At 32.4% G+C, this 20,786-nt stretch overlaps 1 protein-coding gene across 3 annotated transcripts; it reads left to right on the top strand.

Annotated features, from left to right (window-relative positions):
- The first annotated feature begins 6,317 nt into the window (after window positions 1–6,317).
- On the top strand, window positions 6,318–20,483 carry LOC134685209 (caprin-1-like). Of its 3 annotated transcripts, XM_063544720.1 has the most exons (11): window positions 6,318–6,521; window positions 8,591–8,653; window positions 10,110–10,196; window positions 11,002–11,163; window positions 11,629–12,172; window positions 14,994–15,334; window positions 15,951–16,080; window positions 16,846–16,920; window positions 17,005–17,079; window positions 18,206–18,334; window positions 19,560–20,483. In XM_063544720.1, exons 1-11 carry the CDS (start codon window positions 6,408–6,410, stop codon window positions 19,664–19,666), a joined length of 1,827 nt encoding a protein of 608 aa, XP_063400790.1. In that variant the 5' UTR covers window positions 6,318–6,407; the 3' UTR covers window positions 19,667–20,483. The 3 variants fall into 3 exon arrangements, with proteins under 3 accessions (XP_063400790.1, XP_063400789.1, XP_063400788.1); XM_063544719.1 differs by having other exon boundaries at window positions 16,846–17,079; window positions 19,563–20,483; XM_063544718.1 differs by having other exon boundaries at window positions 16,846–17,079.
- The last annotated feature ends 303 nt before the right edge of the window (window positions 20,484–20,786 follow it).

The following is a 20,786-nucleotide window of genomic DNA, read 5'->3' as shown; positions in this document are numbered from 1 at the left end:
GTCAGCATCATCCAATTTGTTCTTCTCTTCTAATACTTATCATATGTTATTTACAAAGCATTCTAAAGAAGTAAATGGAAAGGAGCGAATGCAGCTACATTTGGTTATCTTGATTTTTTATTCCGTTAAGTTCCTTTCTACTTAAAGTGCAGAGGAGAACTGTAGTTGTCTGCATGTAAACTTCTAGCATTTGTCACCAATTTGAGTACATCGCAATCCGTTACTGTCTCAACACCCAGGGCCTGTCTTTTTTCGATGTTCAAAATATTGCATGCAAGTAAAGTCAACCAATGTGTCATTTTGTGTACATTTTGTGTGTGTAAAATGTGTATAGATTTATTGAGGAGTAACCCGCCTTTTTATTTTATGGATCGTTTATCGAAGCTAGAAAGAAAGAAAAAATACACAACTGGATTCAGCTCATTGTATTGTTTTGTCAGACATGAATAATTTTTATGATAAAATACATTTAAAACGTTATACAATGAAACATACTGAACTTGCAATGATTTTCTCGATAGCACCTGATTAACAGACTTTAGCCAATCCGATTAGCAGACCAACCGCCGATATAGCCGCATACTCAACATAGATTAACCGACTAATCTCTCGGTTACCCGAGTGTCGGCCGTGATATACATATATATATATATATATATAAAGAGACATTTATTGTCGAAATCCGGATATGGTGTACTAAAGAAATATTGACACCGAATGTTTGTGGCACAACATCCTGTCCACAAGTTAACAATTTTTTTTTTTTTCTGTGACGTATTAAATTTATAATAAGATCCATTTTGTTACAACCTGTGATCAATTTTATTTGACAATCGCCAATGGCAGTCAGCAGGGTTAAAGAACATCAGTTGTTCGACCTGTTAGTCAAATGCGTTTTGTTTAAATATACTTTTTCACTCTTTTGGTCTTTTGGAAAATGTTGTTTGTGCTGTTTTTAGACCCTTCTACAACGAAATTTGTTTGACATGCACACGTATAAAAATTGCGGTTTTTATCCAACGCAGTCATAGGTTTGAACGTAGTTTTCAATTTAGACTCGTATATATATATATATAATATACTAAAATTACGAGGTCCAATTTGTCAGCCGTCATCACGTGAAAACGACGAATCAAAGAATTCAACTTTATATACAACTTATATGGTACAAAAGTGTAGATTAAAAATTACACCACTCCAGGCCCTTTTGTTTTCCACGTAATACACTAGTTCAGGGAAACAATGCGCATGTGCAAGATCGATCGTGATTTTGCGTTATCGACTAATTAGATACGAGATTTGATAAACTGGGGGCATTGTCTGTTTATTGATTTATGAGATCGGCATCGTTATTACTGTAGTCAGATTAATGCAGACTTTATTTTCACATGCTATGGCAAACGAAAATGTATACAACATATGACAAACAAAAGGCAGCAGGGAACAGAAATTACAGATTATACAATAATATTATGACATTATATGTGATCTAATTTTCAAAGCGGTTGCATTTGAATAAATGCATAGTTTTACTGTCAGAGATTTATAATAAATTATCTAACTTGTGCCGATTTGGCCAAGAACAGTAGAATAAATATAACATTCTATACGCACAGATCTATACGTTGGACATGATAAAACAAAATGATATTCGTCTTCCAAAACATTTTTATTGCAACATATACGAAATTCTATTTTCTCTTGGAGTATTCAAATAATGTGCCGCTAAGCAATTCTGTTAATATAGATACATTACAACGAAAATCTAAATTTCTTTCAAAACCAAATACTACTTTAAATTATATCGTTTATAAATACAAAAGTTGTTACATTCTTATAAAGCTGAAGAATAGACTATTTTGACCGTTATGTTAATTAATCTTAATTACAAAAGGAACGGTTTGATATATGTCACCTGACTTTGTTACCTTCACGCAAAATGGACAGATTCATGCTGTGATGTTCACTTAGCAGATCGTCTGTATATTCAAGAAGCTACGGGTGCTATTTCATTACCATATCTGAGGAACTGATCTTAGGTCATAAAAATAAACAGTCAATCAACACCTAGGCCATATGGTATCATAAAGTTTTACCTTAAACTATTAATCGCACCAGGCGACAGTTAGACACAATTAATATACCCTTACTAATCGTAATCATGCTCTGACAGTTAGGTACCATTAAAATATATGTTCAAAATGCTAGCCCTGATTGCATGCGTGTATTTAAATATTATTTTTGTGCTTAATTCAAGTGCATCGGATATTGACAATTTTTGAAAGGAGGGGGATCTGGGTCGTTCGGCATTTTATTTTGATATATTGTGAAGCATACATGTATACAGAATATCCAGTTAATTTCAATGAGATTTATATATAAAGATTTTGAACAGAACAAAAATCTTTATATTTTTTTGTTGTATCTTAAGATAGTAAATTTTCACACATATACATATATAGTTTGGCATTTTATTACATACTTTTAACGAACAGTTTTGTCGTATATTCATTTTTGTGTCAGAAAATTCACATTAGTAGGTAGAAAAATGATATTAAATGCGATTTTTTTGTTATACTACAATTACTATAGAAAAAATACCCTCCCCCCATACAAAAAGAAATTAATTATTGACGTCTTGTCGAATGCAAGGAGGTCTTTAAGATTTATGAGTGAAATAGCTGCCTACTTGGATCTTTTGACATCCATCCTTCTTTTTGACAAGTTTCGCGAAAGCGATACTTAGCGATGCTAGGTTCCATCGTCGGCATTTACGCCGACTAATTCAGCATTTAGGTTCAGTCTGTGGTTAAAATTTTGTTTAACATCAAAATCGTTGTCAATCATAATGGAATTTCAAGAAATTGGGACAGAAGCTTCTTTATGTCCAAAATACAGTATCCAGGGCAAATTTTTGCAAATATTTACTTTTATTTTCCCGCATTGTACTACTAGATGGACTTCGTTTTTCCTGAACAGTTAATTTCATGTTTTGTCTGAGGTTAAAGATTTTCGTGCAGTCATCAATAACCGTTTTGTTTAATCGTCCAGTTGCAAGTTAAATGCATATCCATGCAGGTCAAGATCACGATAATGATATATGAATGTTGTAACTATTTTGTTCTACACTGCGCTGGACTTTATCTCGTTTGTTCAAAATGCAACAGTCAGAGTAAAGACATTGAATATATCGTATAAGTGGGTGTGGCTTTTTTGCTAAGATTTTAATTCCATATGACGATCTGTAGCTGTTTGATTTTATGGGAACTTATTTTATTATGGTTTGAACAAGGAACGTATATATACTGTACCAAGGTTTAACGTTCAGATTATTTATACAATATTGAAAACATAACATTTATGAAGCCATGATTTTTTTTGATTTTTGATTTTATACATCGCATAATATCATTCATTACGACTATGTGTTATATAATTGGTACTTCAAATGTTTTCTTTATGTTGTATTTGCATAAATTGTCATGTTTAATGTGTTTATATCTTGGAATACGCATTGTATCATATGTGCTTTGTCCAATGAAAATATTTGAATTTGAATTTGTTATGACCAGCAACTACTTTTCAAAAAGCTCCGACTCACATGACACTCATATGGTTTAGGTTGTTTATCTATATTCTCCAGAAAAAAAGCTAAAAATTATGTAGTGTCACCATTGTATGATATACTGTTTTGGCAATTAATGCCATTACGCTAGCATGTTTCTGGAAATTATTCTCAATAAAAAAAAATTATTCTGCAAATAAACTTCTTCAAAGTTCTTAACAACTTCCAGGGACTTGGAGAATCTCGTTCCTTCTTTATCAACATTTCGTTTTGGTTATTTGCAAGCAGTAATTTTAAATTTCTTTTCCAATTTTCTCACGTAATTTTTAAACAATATGTTCCGAAATTTTTCAAAATATTATTTATTTTACTTTATTACACATAAACAAACAAAAAACAGATGACCCTCAACGACTTCACAGGTAAACGGGAAAGCAGCAGGCGTCCTTATAAACGCCTATTTAATAAAAACACCGAATATTGATGTGTACAATATATGACTATGCCCCCAGTTTATCCAAATCTCGCATATTCTCGCATGAATTTTAATTAAACGTTTGACCCACTCAGAATTCAAGGTCGCGAACAAGCTTTCCCTGAACTAGTCTATTAATATTGCCAATAATTAAGAAGTTCCGGGTCAAGTCCGATACCGATACCAATAGTATAATCACCTGTTACTTATTACCTTATCTGTACGTTCCGCATCTGACAGGGGCACCACCAAACAGTGTATGCAGGATTAATATGCTATATACACGGGTCATAATCACAGGGTTGACACTACTAAATTGTCAAATTGTTACCGATTATAGTATTTTAATCAGTAAGACTTTCTAAGATAACAATACGAATACTAAAAATCTGGACTAAAAATAAGGCGTTTACATAGGTACAGTTTTCAATTTGTTAGCGGGCATGAGTGACGTAAAACAGCGAATCAAAGAATTCAACTTAATTTATAACTAATATAGGACAATGCTGTTGATTAAAAAATACTCCATTCCAGGACCTTTTGTCACACAGTTTTCCAAATAATTAGTATTTATCATGACCAATAATTGATAAGTTCCAGTTCGACGGGTTCAAACAGAAAGATTTGAAAGCAGAGAAAACTGTGTATCTTATAATCCGCATGATTTTATCAGATGACAATACTAATACTAAAGCAAGGCTTGCGCATAGTTATATACTTAAGTCACGGACCCGCGATGTCACGGGTGTGTTCTAGTATATATATATACGACAGTCAGCAGGGTTAAAGAACATCAGTTGTTCGACCTGTTAGTCAAATGCGTTTTGTTTAAATATACTTTTTCACTCTTTTGGTCTTTTGGAAAATGTTGTTTGTGCTGTTTTTAGACCCTTCTACAACGAAATTTGTTTGACATGCACACGTATAAAAATTGCGGTTTTTATCCAACGCAGTCATAGGTTTGAACGTAGTTTTCAATTTAGACTCGTATATATTTATACGACTTATATAAACGAGTCTAAATTGAAAACTACGTTAAAACCTATGATTGCGTTGGAAAAAACCGCAATTTTTATACGTGTGCATGAAAAACAAATTCCGTTGTAGAAGGGTCTAAAAACAGCACAAACAACATTTTTCAAAAGACAAAAAAAGTGAAAAAGTATATTTAAACAAAATGCATTTGACTAACAGGTCGAACAACTGATGTTCTTTAACCCTGCTGACTGCCATTGACGATTTCCACATAAAATTGATCACAAGATGTAACAAAATGGATCTTAATATAAATTTAATACTAAACAGAAATTATAACTTGGGGCCACGATGTAATGCTCTAAACTGTAATGGACTCGCCGATTGTTCTTTTCTTATTTTTCACTTTCATTTCCTTTGTAAGCACGAAACATTCATCTACAAAACCCTATCCCCTCGCTTGCAAATCTATGTTGTATATATTGGAAAACGTCACAATATTGGAACGTCGTACAAAACCATCGCATTTCAGCGAAAGGACCATCGCACCTCCGAGTCCTACATATATATCAGTCCAAAATGGAGCCTTTATCTTTTTTTTTTTTTTTAACATACCGTTCAAAAATCTGAGATTTTATTCCTATCGTATGTGCATACAAATGGATGCTCAATAAATTTTTAATAGCTACATGTATTTACACTTTGACTGATAAATCATGTAAATGTTTCGAAACGATCATATAATGGACATTTTTCAATAAAAGTCACAAAGTTGAATTTCAGGAGGTCTAGGGACATGCCATTTTGGTTATTTTGAACCACTAAGGAATCAATATCTTATTAATCCCTCTAAAAAGAGAATGTTTCTTTGCTTAAAAATGTTTATGATCTAGTACTGACTGCACAAAACAATACTTGTATAAATCAACTTTTTGATACATTTTTTTAAGCGTCTGGGACACGAAATCACGTTTTTATTGAATATAATCTGTCCCAAATATTATTAGATGTTTTCCTTATATAACTACTAGATCTGATATAAAGACTCCTTTCCACTGAAAGTGGAGTGCTCCAATCTGGTGATTTATATTTATAACAGAATGTTTACCTCATTCTTATTTTCGTCTGGAATTTCCTTGCACTTCGCTCAAAGTAAAACAGGTATCCAGTCTACCCGGTGCTTCATAAATTTATCTAATTTGGATTCAAATTATGTTTCAATTTATTCTCTTTCTCTTTTTTTCCTAAAATTCGTGCCTTTCAAGTTTACTTTTAACATATTTACCCATCTCTTGTATTTGAGCAATCAAAACTCCGTACTCTTAAGACTGAGGAACTACGAAAATTATCGAAGCACGTGAAAAATCTATGTCGAGTTGTTGCCGTTGAACGATGCCTGCCGCCTCTACAAAAGCAGAGAAACAAGTCAATTCGGATGCTGGGGATCCAATGAAACAGATCCTAGCAGTTTTGGAAAAAAAAGTTCGAAATCTTGAAAAAAGAAAGGTAAATCATTGTGAATTATTCATTTGCTCATAGAAATTCGACCCTAGCAACTTCGGTTTCTTCATGTATTCTCAATCGATAATTATAACAGTTTATTATATGTGTCATGGCGTTAAAGATTGATGATTAAAGATGCCGCTTTTCATACTTTTGTTGTTATCTTTTGGATTATATGTACAAAGACTATTTAGTATTGTTCGAAAATGGTCATGACGCATTTACTAGACAAAATGGCGGACAAAACCGGAAACGTATTAAAAATGCAAGGTTCCTTAATGATTCCAAAACGGTCGTATTACAAGCAGTCGATTTCTGATAACTTAACATCATTTTGTAAAGAAAGACGTATATTTCAAAGAAAGATTTAATTCTTTCAAACTTCTGTAAAGAGTTCATTTTTAATTCTTGAATCAGACTGAGGAAGATCTTCAATTTTGGGGTATAATAAACTCCTTAAAGTAATTGAGGACCCATTTATGAGAATCTTCCACAACTTAGTGAAATAATAAGACACTATCATCAACTCTATAATCAGGCTCCCAATTTCTTACTGTTGTGTGCCAGTGATCTGGAAGGTTTTTTTCACTATGGGCCCAGGGCCCCTCAAAAATAAATTCAATGGGCCATTTTAAAAAATAATGGGCCATGTTGTCAAATGAGTGGGCCATTTGAATTGACTTCTGTAAAAAAATAAAAAGTATCATTATTTTCCCATGTTTTGGAAAAGAGGTGTTGGTACAAATTTACCTAAAAATTATGATTTTAAATAATATTGTTCCTGTGATTCTGTAATTTCAATGAATATACAATAACTTCTTCCAAAAAGGACAATATTAAAGATAAACCTTTATTTACAATGTTTAAACTGTTACTGTTGACTTGTTTTCATGTTCATGTTTTTTTTAACATTAAGTTTGGGTCTTCGTCGATACCATACTCATTCCAGACGTTCCGTATTAGAGGACATTTCAGGAACGTCCTGTGCACTTCTTGTATTATTATTATTGCTTCATCAAGATGCCAAGAATAACAGTAGAGAGTACCATTAATTGATAGAACAAAATAATAATTCGCTGAAGTCATGTTTACAAAATGTCAAAACGAGCCAAAGACCAAAAAATGACAAGGACATTTAAGCGCCTATAATGGAGACAAAAACTATATTCATAAAATGGCTTCAGGGGTTTTCAATCGAAATAATAGCAAGCTAAACTAAATCAAAAGATTATATATTAGAGTTAAATCTCGTCTGTAATAGCCAAATTTCACAAATGTAAAGTTGTTTATAAAAAATTATATCATGAATGATGGTTAATTGCGTTTTTTGGGTTATCAGTTAAACCGCATGGTTCTATTATAACCATAGGAAAACACCCGAGACGTTAAACCGCATGGTTCTATTACCATAGGAAAACACCCGAGACGTCCTAAAAATATATAGGTGCTCCAATGATTGGAGGAACATTTTACAGTTGTTTCCACACACATGTGGCACGGAACACGATCGGAAATCTATTTGACGATATCTAAACGTTTCGAAACGATGTGAAAAATATCATGCGCCACGTGGGCGCTTACATTTGTCACTCTATGCGCCATTTCTGGTGAATATGCGCTATAGGCGCAGGGCGCACGTCCTTCCCGATCACTGTGTGCACAAGAGCAAATCCTCAAAAGTGAATAGACCACATAAATTTTTTCACTTTCCCGTATATTTCTGTTTTTTATAGCAATTTCAACATCATAATGCTATTAATGTTATTGTGTCACGTTAATGATAAAGTCCCAATTGTTTGATTGCTTCATTTACTCATTTTGACCTCTAAGTTTAGAAAATTGTTCATTTAAGAGAACTTGATTGGTATATTCTTATTTAGGACAGGTTCATTTAAACATGGGCGGATCCAGGGGGCCTAGCCCACCCTTCTGGGGAAAAAATTGGATGATTATATTGGGAATCACTGAAGCATGACTGGATTAAAGACTATGCAAAAATATTTGAAATTATAAATTTATGTTTACATTCTGCATAGAGTATATATGTATATAAGTTCTGCTTATTTTTTCAGGGGAAGTTAGATGCTTACCGGGAGAAGCAGGATAAAGGAATTCCTTTGGAGAAAGACCAGCAGGTACAGTTGTGTATGATACATGTTTATGTATATACTACAGATCATGTTGTATTTTCTTTCACCACCTACCCATTCAATAAGCACTTATAGTGAAATCTTTTGTTGAATTTCAAAATTTGGGTGGACAGACGGGACATGACCACAGTCTAATGCATCATTCTTTTCACTCAAATTTAACCAAAAGGTTTTGTAGAATTATTAAAACAATAGCTTAAGCTCAGCATTCTCAGGTATATATATATATTGTATCAATTACTATGATAAAAAATCAGTTACATATTCCTACACAATGATGGGTATATGAGACCATCCACTGATTTATCCACTCCTACAACTGACTGGTTGAAAAGATTGCATCCAAATGAGCTGTAGTATACTTATTCAAGTTTTATCTGTTATTTAAGTGCAGCGTTTGGACTGCAAACATGCTAAATACCATGACATTGTATCTAATGTATACTAATAAATCTAAAGGCCATTTTTTTGTTCACCTAATAAATGTATAACCGAAGAAAGCTACACGTCAAACCTTTATCTTTGATAGGGTATACTGAAAATTTTACCAATTTACATCTAGTACTGTTTTAAACAATAAGCAATTAGACATCCAGAATTAGCTGATGTGATTTCCCATTTATTAGTCGTTATTATATGTCAAACTTTACCTATTACCATTAATAACTGTAGGTTTCATGTCTGTCAGGCACACCACCAAGCAGGTGTATTTGGGATTTGCTATACACGCCGGTCATGATCAAAGGGTTGACACTACTTAATTCAATCATTGTCACATTGTTTCCTATTGTAGTATTTTAATCCGCATTACTTTATAAAATGACTATACAAATACTAAAAATCTAAAAACATAAAATAAGGTGTAGGCACATTTTCCAATTTGATAGCCAACATGACGAAACGGTGAATCAAAGAATTCAACTTTATTTATAACTAAATATAGTACAAGGCTGTTGATTAAAAAATACTCCATTGGAGACCCTTTTCATTTCCAAATAATTAATATTACCAGTAATTGATAAGTTCCAGGTCGACGGGTTCACTGAACAGAAAGGTTTTGAAAGCAGTGAAAACTGTGCGTCTTATAATTAGCATGACTTTATCTGATGACAATTCCAATACTAAAAACCGGGCTAGAATAAAGGATTAAACTGTGTACATGAATTTGTGATTAATTGCATGCATGTGCTGCCCTTTAAAAATTTATAGTATTAATGTTGATGTAACTTATTTATGGTAAATGAAAAAATGATTGAAATGTTATAAACATGGAAACATATATATTTTACAAAAAAAATTGAAATTAAAAAAATAGGAATAAACATGATAAATTATAGAGAATATGGATTCCATTAGGATTTTGAACATAAGTGTTTGTGAAATTTTTACTGTTTAATAATGTGAGGTGTATTTTGATTTATAAAAGAATGAATTTTTGCAGGTTGCAGTAGACAAGTACAATGAAGTTGACCAGAACTTGATCTTTGCTCAAGAGCTTATGAAGCAGTTTCTTTCCATCAATGCTGATGTAAGATAACTTATACTGTTGATAATTATAATTTCATTCCAGTGTTTTGGAATTAAATGATCATTTCTGCAAGCTGAATAACTTTGAAAGTAAAACTAGGTCAACATTATCAGTTACAGAAAACTTAAGTTTAATAGATATAGGAAGATGTGGTATGAGTGCCAATACAATTTTGAAATCTGATAGTTAGCCTTTACATTAAGAAACCATTAAACAAAACCATTCAACAAAGTGAACAAACAAAAATGGGGTTGTAATCATTTGACTGGAAAACCTTATGTACAGTGCATGTATTTAATCTTGCTGCTCCTTACTATGATTTCTAAACCTCATGCCTTTTCAGTTCATAGATATTTAATTATATTGCTTCAACACAGATTTCTTTTCAATTGATAATGATATTATATATAACTTAAATTTGTTCAGATTTGGCATTTCATACTGTTGCCAGTGTCACGTTTAAACCTTTCAAATTGAAGTTTTGAATATGTTTACAGCCTATTTCATTTGAGTGTGTAGCCAAAGGTAATATCTTTGGTTAGCTTGCTTGTTAGCTGAACAGTGAAGTCATTATTAGCCTCCTAAAGAGTAGACTAGTCCGATAAATAACCAATCTATCTGTTAGACTAGGCTACTTAGAAAGTAGGGTAGTTTACCTAACCTAACAATGACTTCACGGTTCAACTAACAAGCAAGCTAACTAAAGATATTACCTTTGGCTACACACTCAACGAAATCGGCTGTGACATTTTTCAAATACACCAAGAAAGTTACTTTATATTTGATATGACATTTATAAATTTAGGCTGAAAAGTACAACAAGAAGCATGCAAAGAAGGAAAAGTTAGAACGTCAGACTGCTGAACTTAAACGTGTAAAGGAGATGTTGAGAGTTCAAAATCTTCTTGACGGTTTAGGTTCAGATCAAGTGAGAAGTGATTTCCAGAAAGGCAGACATGGAGCTGTGGTAAGTTAGAATATTTTTAAGTATGTTCAGTTTAAGTAAAAAGTTATTTTCAGAAAGGCAGACATAGATGGAGAGGTGGTTAGTTTGGTGTTAAGCACAAAGTAATATCTTTTGTGCTTTGATCAAATTGCATTAATTCCTAGTAATATAATTTGTAGTATTACAAGTTTCTATAAACATTTTAAACTGCAATAATTACATGAAAAGAATATAATAGAACACACAGACAAAATGATAGTGATTGGTATTAACCTGATATTTAAAGAAATATTTTAATATGCTCACGCACAACAGACACAAGACATGTCACTGTACTCTTGCAATATTTTTCTTGCTTCTAAATACATGAAATACTGCTGACTTTGTAATTAGTTAAAAGAAATTCACTCTTCAATATATAAGTTTTATAGAATCTGTGTATAATTATATGCCCTACCATGTTTTAAAGTGCAATCTTAATTGCAGGTTTTGTCGGAAGAAAATCTGAATCAGTTGGATGATTTGTATAAACTGATTAATCCATCTCGGGAAGCTAACAAGGATCATCTAGCTCAACTAACCACTGCCGCAGATCATGTTGTCAACTTAATTGATGCAAAGGAGAAAGAAGTAGTAGGAACAACATACAAGGTATTAAAGGCACTCATTGATGACGTTAGTGGGTGTGGCTACTTTGAACAAGCTCTCAAGGAAGAAACTGCCGAGGAGTGTAATACTGAACAGGAATTTGTGGTTGTCAACGCTCAGGAAGTTCCTGAACCAGACTCTGTAGAAGTTCAGTCTGCATTACCACCAGATGTGTCTGAAGAACAACCTGAAATGACAACAGAAAATGGACAACCACCAATGAACAATTTACAGGACCCAGATTCTTTTTTCTCAGAAGCTCCAACGGCAACAACAACACAACAAGACGTATCTTACCAACGCCAGCGACCATTCCAAGAAATAGTCTCTTCAGTACAAGGCAACTTTAATTTTTTACAAGAATCAACAATTGATATGGAATGTAAGATATGCAATTAATACACGGCCTACACAGCATATGCCTGTCTCACTTGAGCTGTAATTGATTCTGCCACTGTGACTTTACTGTAAAGTGAGAAATTTTTGCAAGGTTTAAAAATTTAGAAAATTTCAGGTTTAAGATTTAGATTTACAACTCTGGTGTAAATAATTTTATTTTGACAGATTTAAACCATGAACAAGAAATTCTCAAAAATAGTAAACTTGTAAATAGGTTTAGGTAAAAAATAAAATATGGTAAAATTTTATGAAGTCTGCAGAAATACCTCACTTTACAGTGTTCATTGTAATACTAAAGCATTTGGAGTTCACCCACCTTAAGTTTACTTTTATTTGGATGTTAGAGCAAACAGGCATGCTTTCTATTCATTTCTGTGTGAAAGCTTGGTTTGATTTATATTAATTTTACTTAGCTAAGAGAAAACAGTTTTAGGGTATGATATACATGTTGTGTTGGATGTAATTTTGATTGGGTTGTTCCATTATTCAAAGTTAGAAAGAAGAGGAATGGGGAAAAGTATGTTTTCCTTGCCATAATACAAGGAAAACATTTGATATAATACCCCACAAATTTAATTTGGCAAAAATAGAACCCTCCACAAGTTATTGATCATGAATACCTTTTGAACCCCTGCAAACTTTTCTGGAACAGTCCTTAGTAAATTAAGATTATAGTTATTGGAAATAGGATAAATTGTTCTTTCTTTACCCAGTATCTTGTAAAGAAACAATACTTAGGCCAAAAAAAAAAATAGGTGTGTTTCCGGTCGCCCGACCGACCCAAATTTTTTGGCGCCGACCCTAACTTTTTTTTCCCGGAAAAAATAAAATTAAAAAAAATCCGGATTTTTTTCATTTTTTTTCCGGAAACGGTTTTTGTTTAGTATAGCCTTTGAATGGCATCTTTTAAACATTTGATTTCAAATAAAATTTTAATACAGTAAGCATTTGTGTGATACAGATTGAAGTCAAACAACGGCATGGCTTCTGCTATGGCCATCAGTCAAAGTGTGTTTATATCAATAACAATCGATGAGTGTCCACACAGGAACGAGAAAAAAAGTATAATAGCCCCATTTTCTAATTCTACCACCTTTATTGATATATTCAATCAGTATCATGACTTTGGATTAAAGAACAATGAATTTACTGTGACTGGAAAAAACCATGAAATATCTCCCACATTGACAGTTGGGGAAGTTGTGTATCAGTTCTGAAAAGTTTGAAAATTTTATAAGCTGGAAGTCCTGGCCAAGTCTTCTGCAACTTTTGAACATGGACTATTCAAATCTTGTATACTTTATACAATGAACTGATGAAAATAACCTGAAAGAATAACAAACTGATTATAAAAATACACAAAAAACAACCGAAGCAGGCCAGTAAAAAAAAATAAAAAAAATACCTACCTACCTACCGACCCTAATTTTTTGGGGCATGCAACAGGAAACACACCTATTTTTTTTTGGCCTTACTAGAAATAGGGGGGGGGGGGCTTTTATATACCTGTATTGATTGATTGCAAAAGGGTTTAAAGCATTAAAAGCTGAAAAGACAAACTCAAGTTTTCTATTTGAAGGAAAACACAATTATTTTTATCTCTTTTTGATTTAATTGGGCTACAGTTGTAGATAACTAAAATGTAATTAATTCAAAATGACTAATAAATATGTTTATACAATATCCTTGCAAGTTGAAATAAATCTGGTTTCTCCTTTACTGTTAATAATATGAGGAATGTGTCTATCCAATCTGTTTTAAGTTTGACACGTTAAGAGTCGTGTACACCAGAGTATCAATGAATTGTTGATAATTATTAGGTGTTAGTCTCCAGCTATCAGCCATGGACTGTTGTAAGTATTGGTTTGCCGTGTATTAAATAAATATATACAATTAACATATAAAAAATAACATCATTCGATGTACAAGGGTTTATAAAAAAAAAAGCAGATACGACATGCACCAACACATTATGAAAGGATATTTTAGTTCTTATTGTATTTTTCCTTTAATTTTTTTCCTTAAAAATTATTTTGATGTATGAAACTTAAATATCTGGGGTAAATATTTCTCTTGAAAAATCACAATATTCTGAAGTAATTTGCTTCATCAAACAGTCTTAGTAGATTTAAATATTTAAATGTAGTATAATTCATATAACATAGCCTGTTTGCTGTGTGTGTGTGCACCATTTTTAATGCCATATACATCACCTATATATGTTATTTGCAATATATTAAACAAGTGTCGATACAATATATAATTGGATCTTTTCACATGTTTGTATAGGAAAATTCCACATGGAAAACATTTGCTTTTGAAAATGATAAAAAATAACACCATTATTAACATTTGGGCTTTAGAAAGTTATGTATATTATTGTAATATTTTTTTGATAACGTTCAATTGTTTAAACCATATTAATGTTTGCACTGGGAAAAAATACATTTAGAAGAGTACATAGATTATGACAGTAGTTTGCTGTCCTAATTGGTAAAACATTTGTTTGCAAAATAGATTTTACACTTGAAAACAACTACTTATATTGTTAGTGAATTATCATATTTTCCCTCTCTTACTCAAAACATGTATATAATTAAAATCAACCAATTCAAAAACAAAAGTGTTTCTTCTGTAAGTGAAAAAAGGTAAAGTTCTGTAATTTTGTTCAACCTGACATGTTTACAGTAAAATTTATTTCTAAATCATATGCAGTTCATGTATTTTAAAGTATTGGTGAGACATCAACCTAACAACTTGTGGTTTTTTTGACAATCAAAGCTAATGTTTACTATATTTTACAGCCCCGCACATGGATCCAGCTGTGGTAGCAGCACATCCTATGCCTGGAAGACCACAATCAAGACAGACCGATAGTGGTATGTCACAGACATTCACCAACTCGGGTTATGGAGGAGAAGTTCATCAGCAGCAACAAACACCATCATTATCACAGACAGCAGAAACACCACAGTCATATTCACAACCGGGGCATTCATCACAATCATATGGACAAAACAGTGACTCTTTATTCAGTGAGGACACTATTTCACAAAAAGTTTTAGGACAAAGTGTGCCCGATTCAACAATTTCCCAGTTTGAATTACATTCACAGATGCCACCTGGTCGCGATTCCAATCAACAGGTACGAGCTTTGTAAACATAATGATGGATAAAGTATTTTCTCATCATCTTGTGCCATGGATTGATGAGTATTGTTTCATGTGTATGTGTATGCATGTTATAGGTCCAGCTTAAAGGATTCAAACTGTAAGTCAACTGAGTATTCTAAAATTTTTCTTACATATAGGACTGTAAGGAAAATAACCTTTATCATGTTTATTTTGAAGTTGTATACCGACTTTGAGGAAAGTAGATTTTAAAATTGGATCTATTAACTTTCTTGGATTGCAGAAAACCTGTCTTTTCGTGGATATGTGATTTCATGGTTTTACCAATGTCTGCTAATAACCTGAAAGAAAATTTGGAATTCGTTGAGCATTTTAATTTGTGGTTCACTTCTATGCACAAAAAACACAAAAAAGTGGTATCCAATGAATAACCAGTATATTAAAATGCAAAAAAAATTTACTATAAGTTTGAAGATCATGTCGTTCTACATTTTGTGTTAATATAAAATGAAATTCAAGAAAGACAGTTAGGGTCACTCAAAACAAAATATGTAATACAACTGTCAGAAAGGACAATTCACAAATTTTGAAATTAGAATTAATAAATGTAAAATTGTATTCTTTGAACAGAACTCCCAGTCCGCCGAGTCCCAAGATAAGAAATTTACCATGAATCCAAATGCCGGAGTATTCCAGTCTCAGTTATACTCTGCCTCTCACCCAGATGGGGAAGACTCACAACAAAATGAACAATCAGAAGGTAGGTACAGGTAGGACAAATAATCAATGAATTAAATGTACACATTAATTTGTGTTTTACTGTAAAAGGCATATTAAAGGTTGAGATTTCCTCAGGTTTTATATCACAAGTGTAAGACCATCACATGATCAATGTTTTCTTGTTGATCTCTGACTTTACTGTAATTAGAACCAATTAACAAAAATTGGGGTCGATTTCCCAGTAAAAATATTAACATGATGAATGACACAGGACGCATTAGAACCATGGTGAGTTAATGCAGAAAATGCTATGCCAAACTAGTTATTATCGTATTATTCTTAGGTTTCAACTTATGGTTAACCCTGTTCTTTGGGTGACATCATCTTGAAACTTAACATATTCCTTGTAATGTGAACTTAAATGACACATTTTTAAGTTGACTTTGATTTTTATGGTCATCTCAGCATGAACACATATTCTTGTATACTTTTAATATTTGCTATAATTGTATTGGACCAAAGCTATTTTAACAAGATTATAGTTCACCTGGCTGTTGCAGGCCCTGGCTACTGGTCACTTGGGAGAATGAAGTCGCTTTCCTATCAGTGACTTCGCTTTTTCTGACCCTCAAAGGCAGTATCTAATTGCCCAGGTGTTCACATTAGCCGCTTTCAACATCAGAAATTTTCCTTTGTAACAAGCTCATGAAACAGCAAAGTTTTACTTACCAGTCAAGGAATTGAATCATTTATCAAAGGCATAGACAATTTATTTTTAACACTAATGAAACGCAATTTTTTGAAGGAGGAAATTTCCAGTCAAGCAATAGTTATAGAGGTAACCAGTGGAAAAGCCGTGGGGGAAGAGGTGGTGACCGAGGTAGTGATCGAGGGGGTGACCGAGGTAGTGACCGAGGTGGTGACCGAGGTAGTGACCGAGGTGGTGACCGAGGTAGTGACCGAGGTGGAATGTCAAACGGCTACAGAGACAGAAATAACCGTGGATCAGAAGGAGGCAATTATAGGGGTGGAAACCGAGGTTAGTATGGCATACTTGCACTAAAATTATCTTCTGTTTTTTCTACAGATTACAGAATTATATTTAATGCAAGATTGTTGCCACATACTTACTGCTGATCAGAAACATATTTTGATATTCCAACATTAACATTTGTAAAGTCAAACCATCATTAAAGAGCATCAGCATGATCACTTGTGAATAGGTTGCAAACGAAAGATTTTGCATTACACAAAAGACTTGACAACTTTAATATTAAATTTACATTTCAACAAACTTATAATTTGATTTGCACAATTTTGAATTCAAAGCGTATGTTAGATTATTGTAAACTAATCAACTATTTTCACATGACCGACTTTTGACTCAGGAGTATATAATTTTCAACAGGTTACTCTTTCTGTGATAGTACAACCTGATAATTGGTCAAGTACGAACAAAGTAAAAACAAACATATAATTAGTGTTATTTGAGGGGAAAGTCTCCTGTTTCAGATGATTTTGTCATGTAAAGAAATGTTAATTTTCCCCAAAATTTTACTGATTGTAAGCTTGGTTTTACTTCTGTAGCCAGCTAATTCCTGACTTGGTAGCAAACTGTTCTACCATAGAAACGGTAACCAGTCAAAATGATTATATAATCCATAGTCAAAAGTCAGTAATTTGAAAAATAGTCTATTCTCATAGTGATTTATAATACTGTTGTTTTTTCGTGTACCCATATAAGAAAAGAACTAAGTTTGACAAATTGAAGATCAAGAAATTTTTGCTTGCATTTATTATTCAAAGTTTTGAAGAATTGACAAAAATGTGAGACTTACTATTTCATATTTCTGTCTTGAGCTTTTCTTGAAATTGTATCAGATATCAGAATGTAAATATATCATTACTCACCAAGTGACAGTAAACAAAAACTATCACAATAAAAATTACAGTCTTTAACACTTCATATTTGCATTATTTTGTATTATTACCTTAAAAATATGTATATTAATAGTTTGTAGTATATATTATAAAAGAAGATCACTCTTTCATTGTCCTACAAATATAATTCAAACTGAGTTGTATGTAAAAAATGCATTTTATTGATATTTTATTCTCTTTAAAACCATTATGATTCACCATGTGTAAACCATTTACTTATTTAGGTGGTTACCAAGGCTACCCACCAAGAGACAACTATCGACCTGATGGTTACCAAGGTTACAATGGCAACTACTCTCGTGATCGTGATGGAGGATTTAAACGTGGTCAATCACGGGGTGGACCTCGGGGAGGTGCGTGTCAACTTTGTACATCTTTATTGTCACAGATGTATTATCCACAATACTGTTACAGTTATAATCCTATTTATGCGTTAATGTCATTCCAGAAATTAATGTCTAATAATAAACACACACATAAACCATCAAGATATCAATTAACTAATTGGTAAAATATTATTATTCAAATATTAATTTTTACATACCCAAAAAAAAAGTTGTCATGATTGAGTCTTGATAACATTGGTAGTTATTAATTTGACTATATAGAGTAACAAAAAACATATCTGAGACAACCGTTTAAGATTCAGATTTATAAGTGGTCATTAACTATACATTGAAGGATGTTTGGATTGACTAAGCAACAACCCTGTTAATATAAGAATGCATTAAAGAGGCATGCAAAAACAGCTCTCCCTTGTACATGGGCTGGGATTGATGTTTATTTTGCATGAATTTTGTTATTGGAGCATGATATTTGTTCAGCCCCCCAAAACATATATATTTATGTGATAAATGTTATGACTATAAGTTACTTCTGAAACTAATAGGTCAAAAAGTTGGAACTACCGTATAAATTTTGGTGGATTTGCATTATTGTAAAAGAGAAATTCATTCATGCAATGACTTTCTTATGTCTTTATTTAATTTGTGTTTTTAGGACTTGAAAATTGTTCAATTGAAGTTGCTTGGTCTGAGCAATTAAAATTTCATATTTCAAAATCTATTCATCAAGAAAAGGGAATTTGGGAGCATTTAGTCATTACAAATTCCTCATTCTTTTGTCTGAATCAAAAAAAAGTTTCTAGATGGCAACTTGACATTCCCTGCATGAGTGGATGAAACTGGAAGGGAAGGAGAAGAATCTTAATGTTTTTGGGGGTCAATAGTTCAAAGTTCAAGGTCACTTACCAGAAAATTTTCTTTTTTCAAAAAATGATTTTTGGATTATGGGTTTAATTTCCTTGCTATAACAGCTGCTTTATGGTTCATTAGTATCTAAATTATAGATTGATTTCAACTTTAATAAGTTATGGAATCGCATACTTCTTCAGTCATTTGGCAAATGGTGGCATTTGTGTCATTCCAACACTCTTAGCAAGCATTTGAAGGCTTGTAATAATATATCTGTTTCAAAGACTGAGTTTATTAAATCATTATGAGAAGTTGGGATTCTTATTCATAATACTCTGATTCACATTGCCACTCAGCTTTTTAATATAACACATTCTCATTTCAGCAGGAAGAGGAGCTCCAAGAGGTGGCCGTGGAAGTGGAAGTGGTGGACATCGTGGTGGCTCATCAGGTGGCTTTGGAAAGCCACAACAGGCACAACAAGTGTCATAGACAGCATGTCAGAAGCTTTTATATATATAAAGTTGTGGATGATTAAGCATGTGGACTGTGGTTTATTTGTGATAGCATTCTTAATAATTGATCTTCGGGCAAATTTGATTACAGTTTTTGAAAGCTTTTTGTTTTCCTTGGGCTTTATATGTTTGAACCATGCATTTGCTAACAAAATTCTAAACATCCTCATTTCATGTCAAAACTTTAAATTAAATTTCCAGAATTCATTTATGTATTGATTGTAAGGGGTACTTATAAAATTGTATGTATGAATGTGTATGTGTCAGACCACTCTTTGTTGTCCACAACTTGATGTATAAGTAGCATAATTCTGCCATTATAGACGTGGCAAGGCAATATTCAACGGCAAACAACGTTTAAACCTAAGTTGTGATTGTACAGATTAAAATGAACATCCAATGAAAGTGCTTCACTCAGATGATTTTTTTGTACTTTAATAATGTGGTGTTGTAGAGACTGATATGAACTCTTTTGTACAAAAATTGATCAGGAATTGATTCAATACCAAGTAACTTACATATTTTTTGTTTATTCATTCAGTGCTATGATTTTGTTTATATTTGCATCTTTGAACAAAACACAAAAGTCAATCAAAGAAAGTATTGATTGCATCCAGCATTTTTGTCAAAAAAAAAGAAAAAAAATAATAAAAAAAAAATAGAAAAATTTTGAGACATTGATGAAACTTTGAATGGTGTTAATCAGATTGTGATATAGTGATATATCGGTGGATAATGTTTCTGTAATCTTTGTAACATATGAACTTGTGCATTAAAAGTTTCATTTAAACATATGTCTTTTTTATGTTATTCTGTTATGCCTTTTATAAATCCTTAATCTTTACAGAAATTCTTACTTTATGGCACAAGGAATCCTGACATGAAGACTTACTTTTCAATATGGATTCTAGTTTAAGAATCCATGTCAGCAGAATGCATTTGAAACAAAAATCTGAATATCTGCTTCTTTATTTCACATGCATACTTGCATAGGGATTACTATCCACTATAAATTATTTGTATAAGGCTTTACATTTCAGAAGATTATGTGTAATATGTCCATTGTCCTTCACTTAGTTGTTTAGTGACTGCTTAAA

The sequence above is a fragment of the Mytilus trossulus genome, chromosome 9, assembly GCF_036588685.1.
Source record: "Mytilus trossulus isolate FHL-02 chromosome 9, PNRI_Mtr1.1.1.hap1, whole genome shotgun sequence".
NCBI classification, from domain to species: Eukaryota; Metazoa; Mollusca; class Bivalvia; order Mytilida; family Mytilidae; genus Mytilus; species Mytilus trossulus.
Note: the sequence above shows the minus strand (reverse complement) of the source record. Positions and strands in the feature narration are given on the sequence as shown.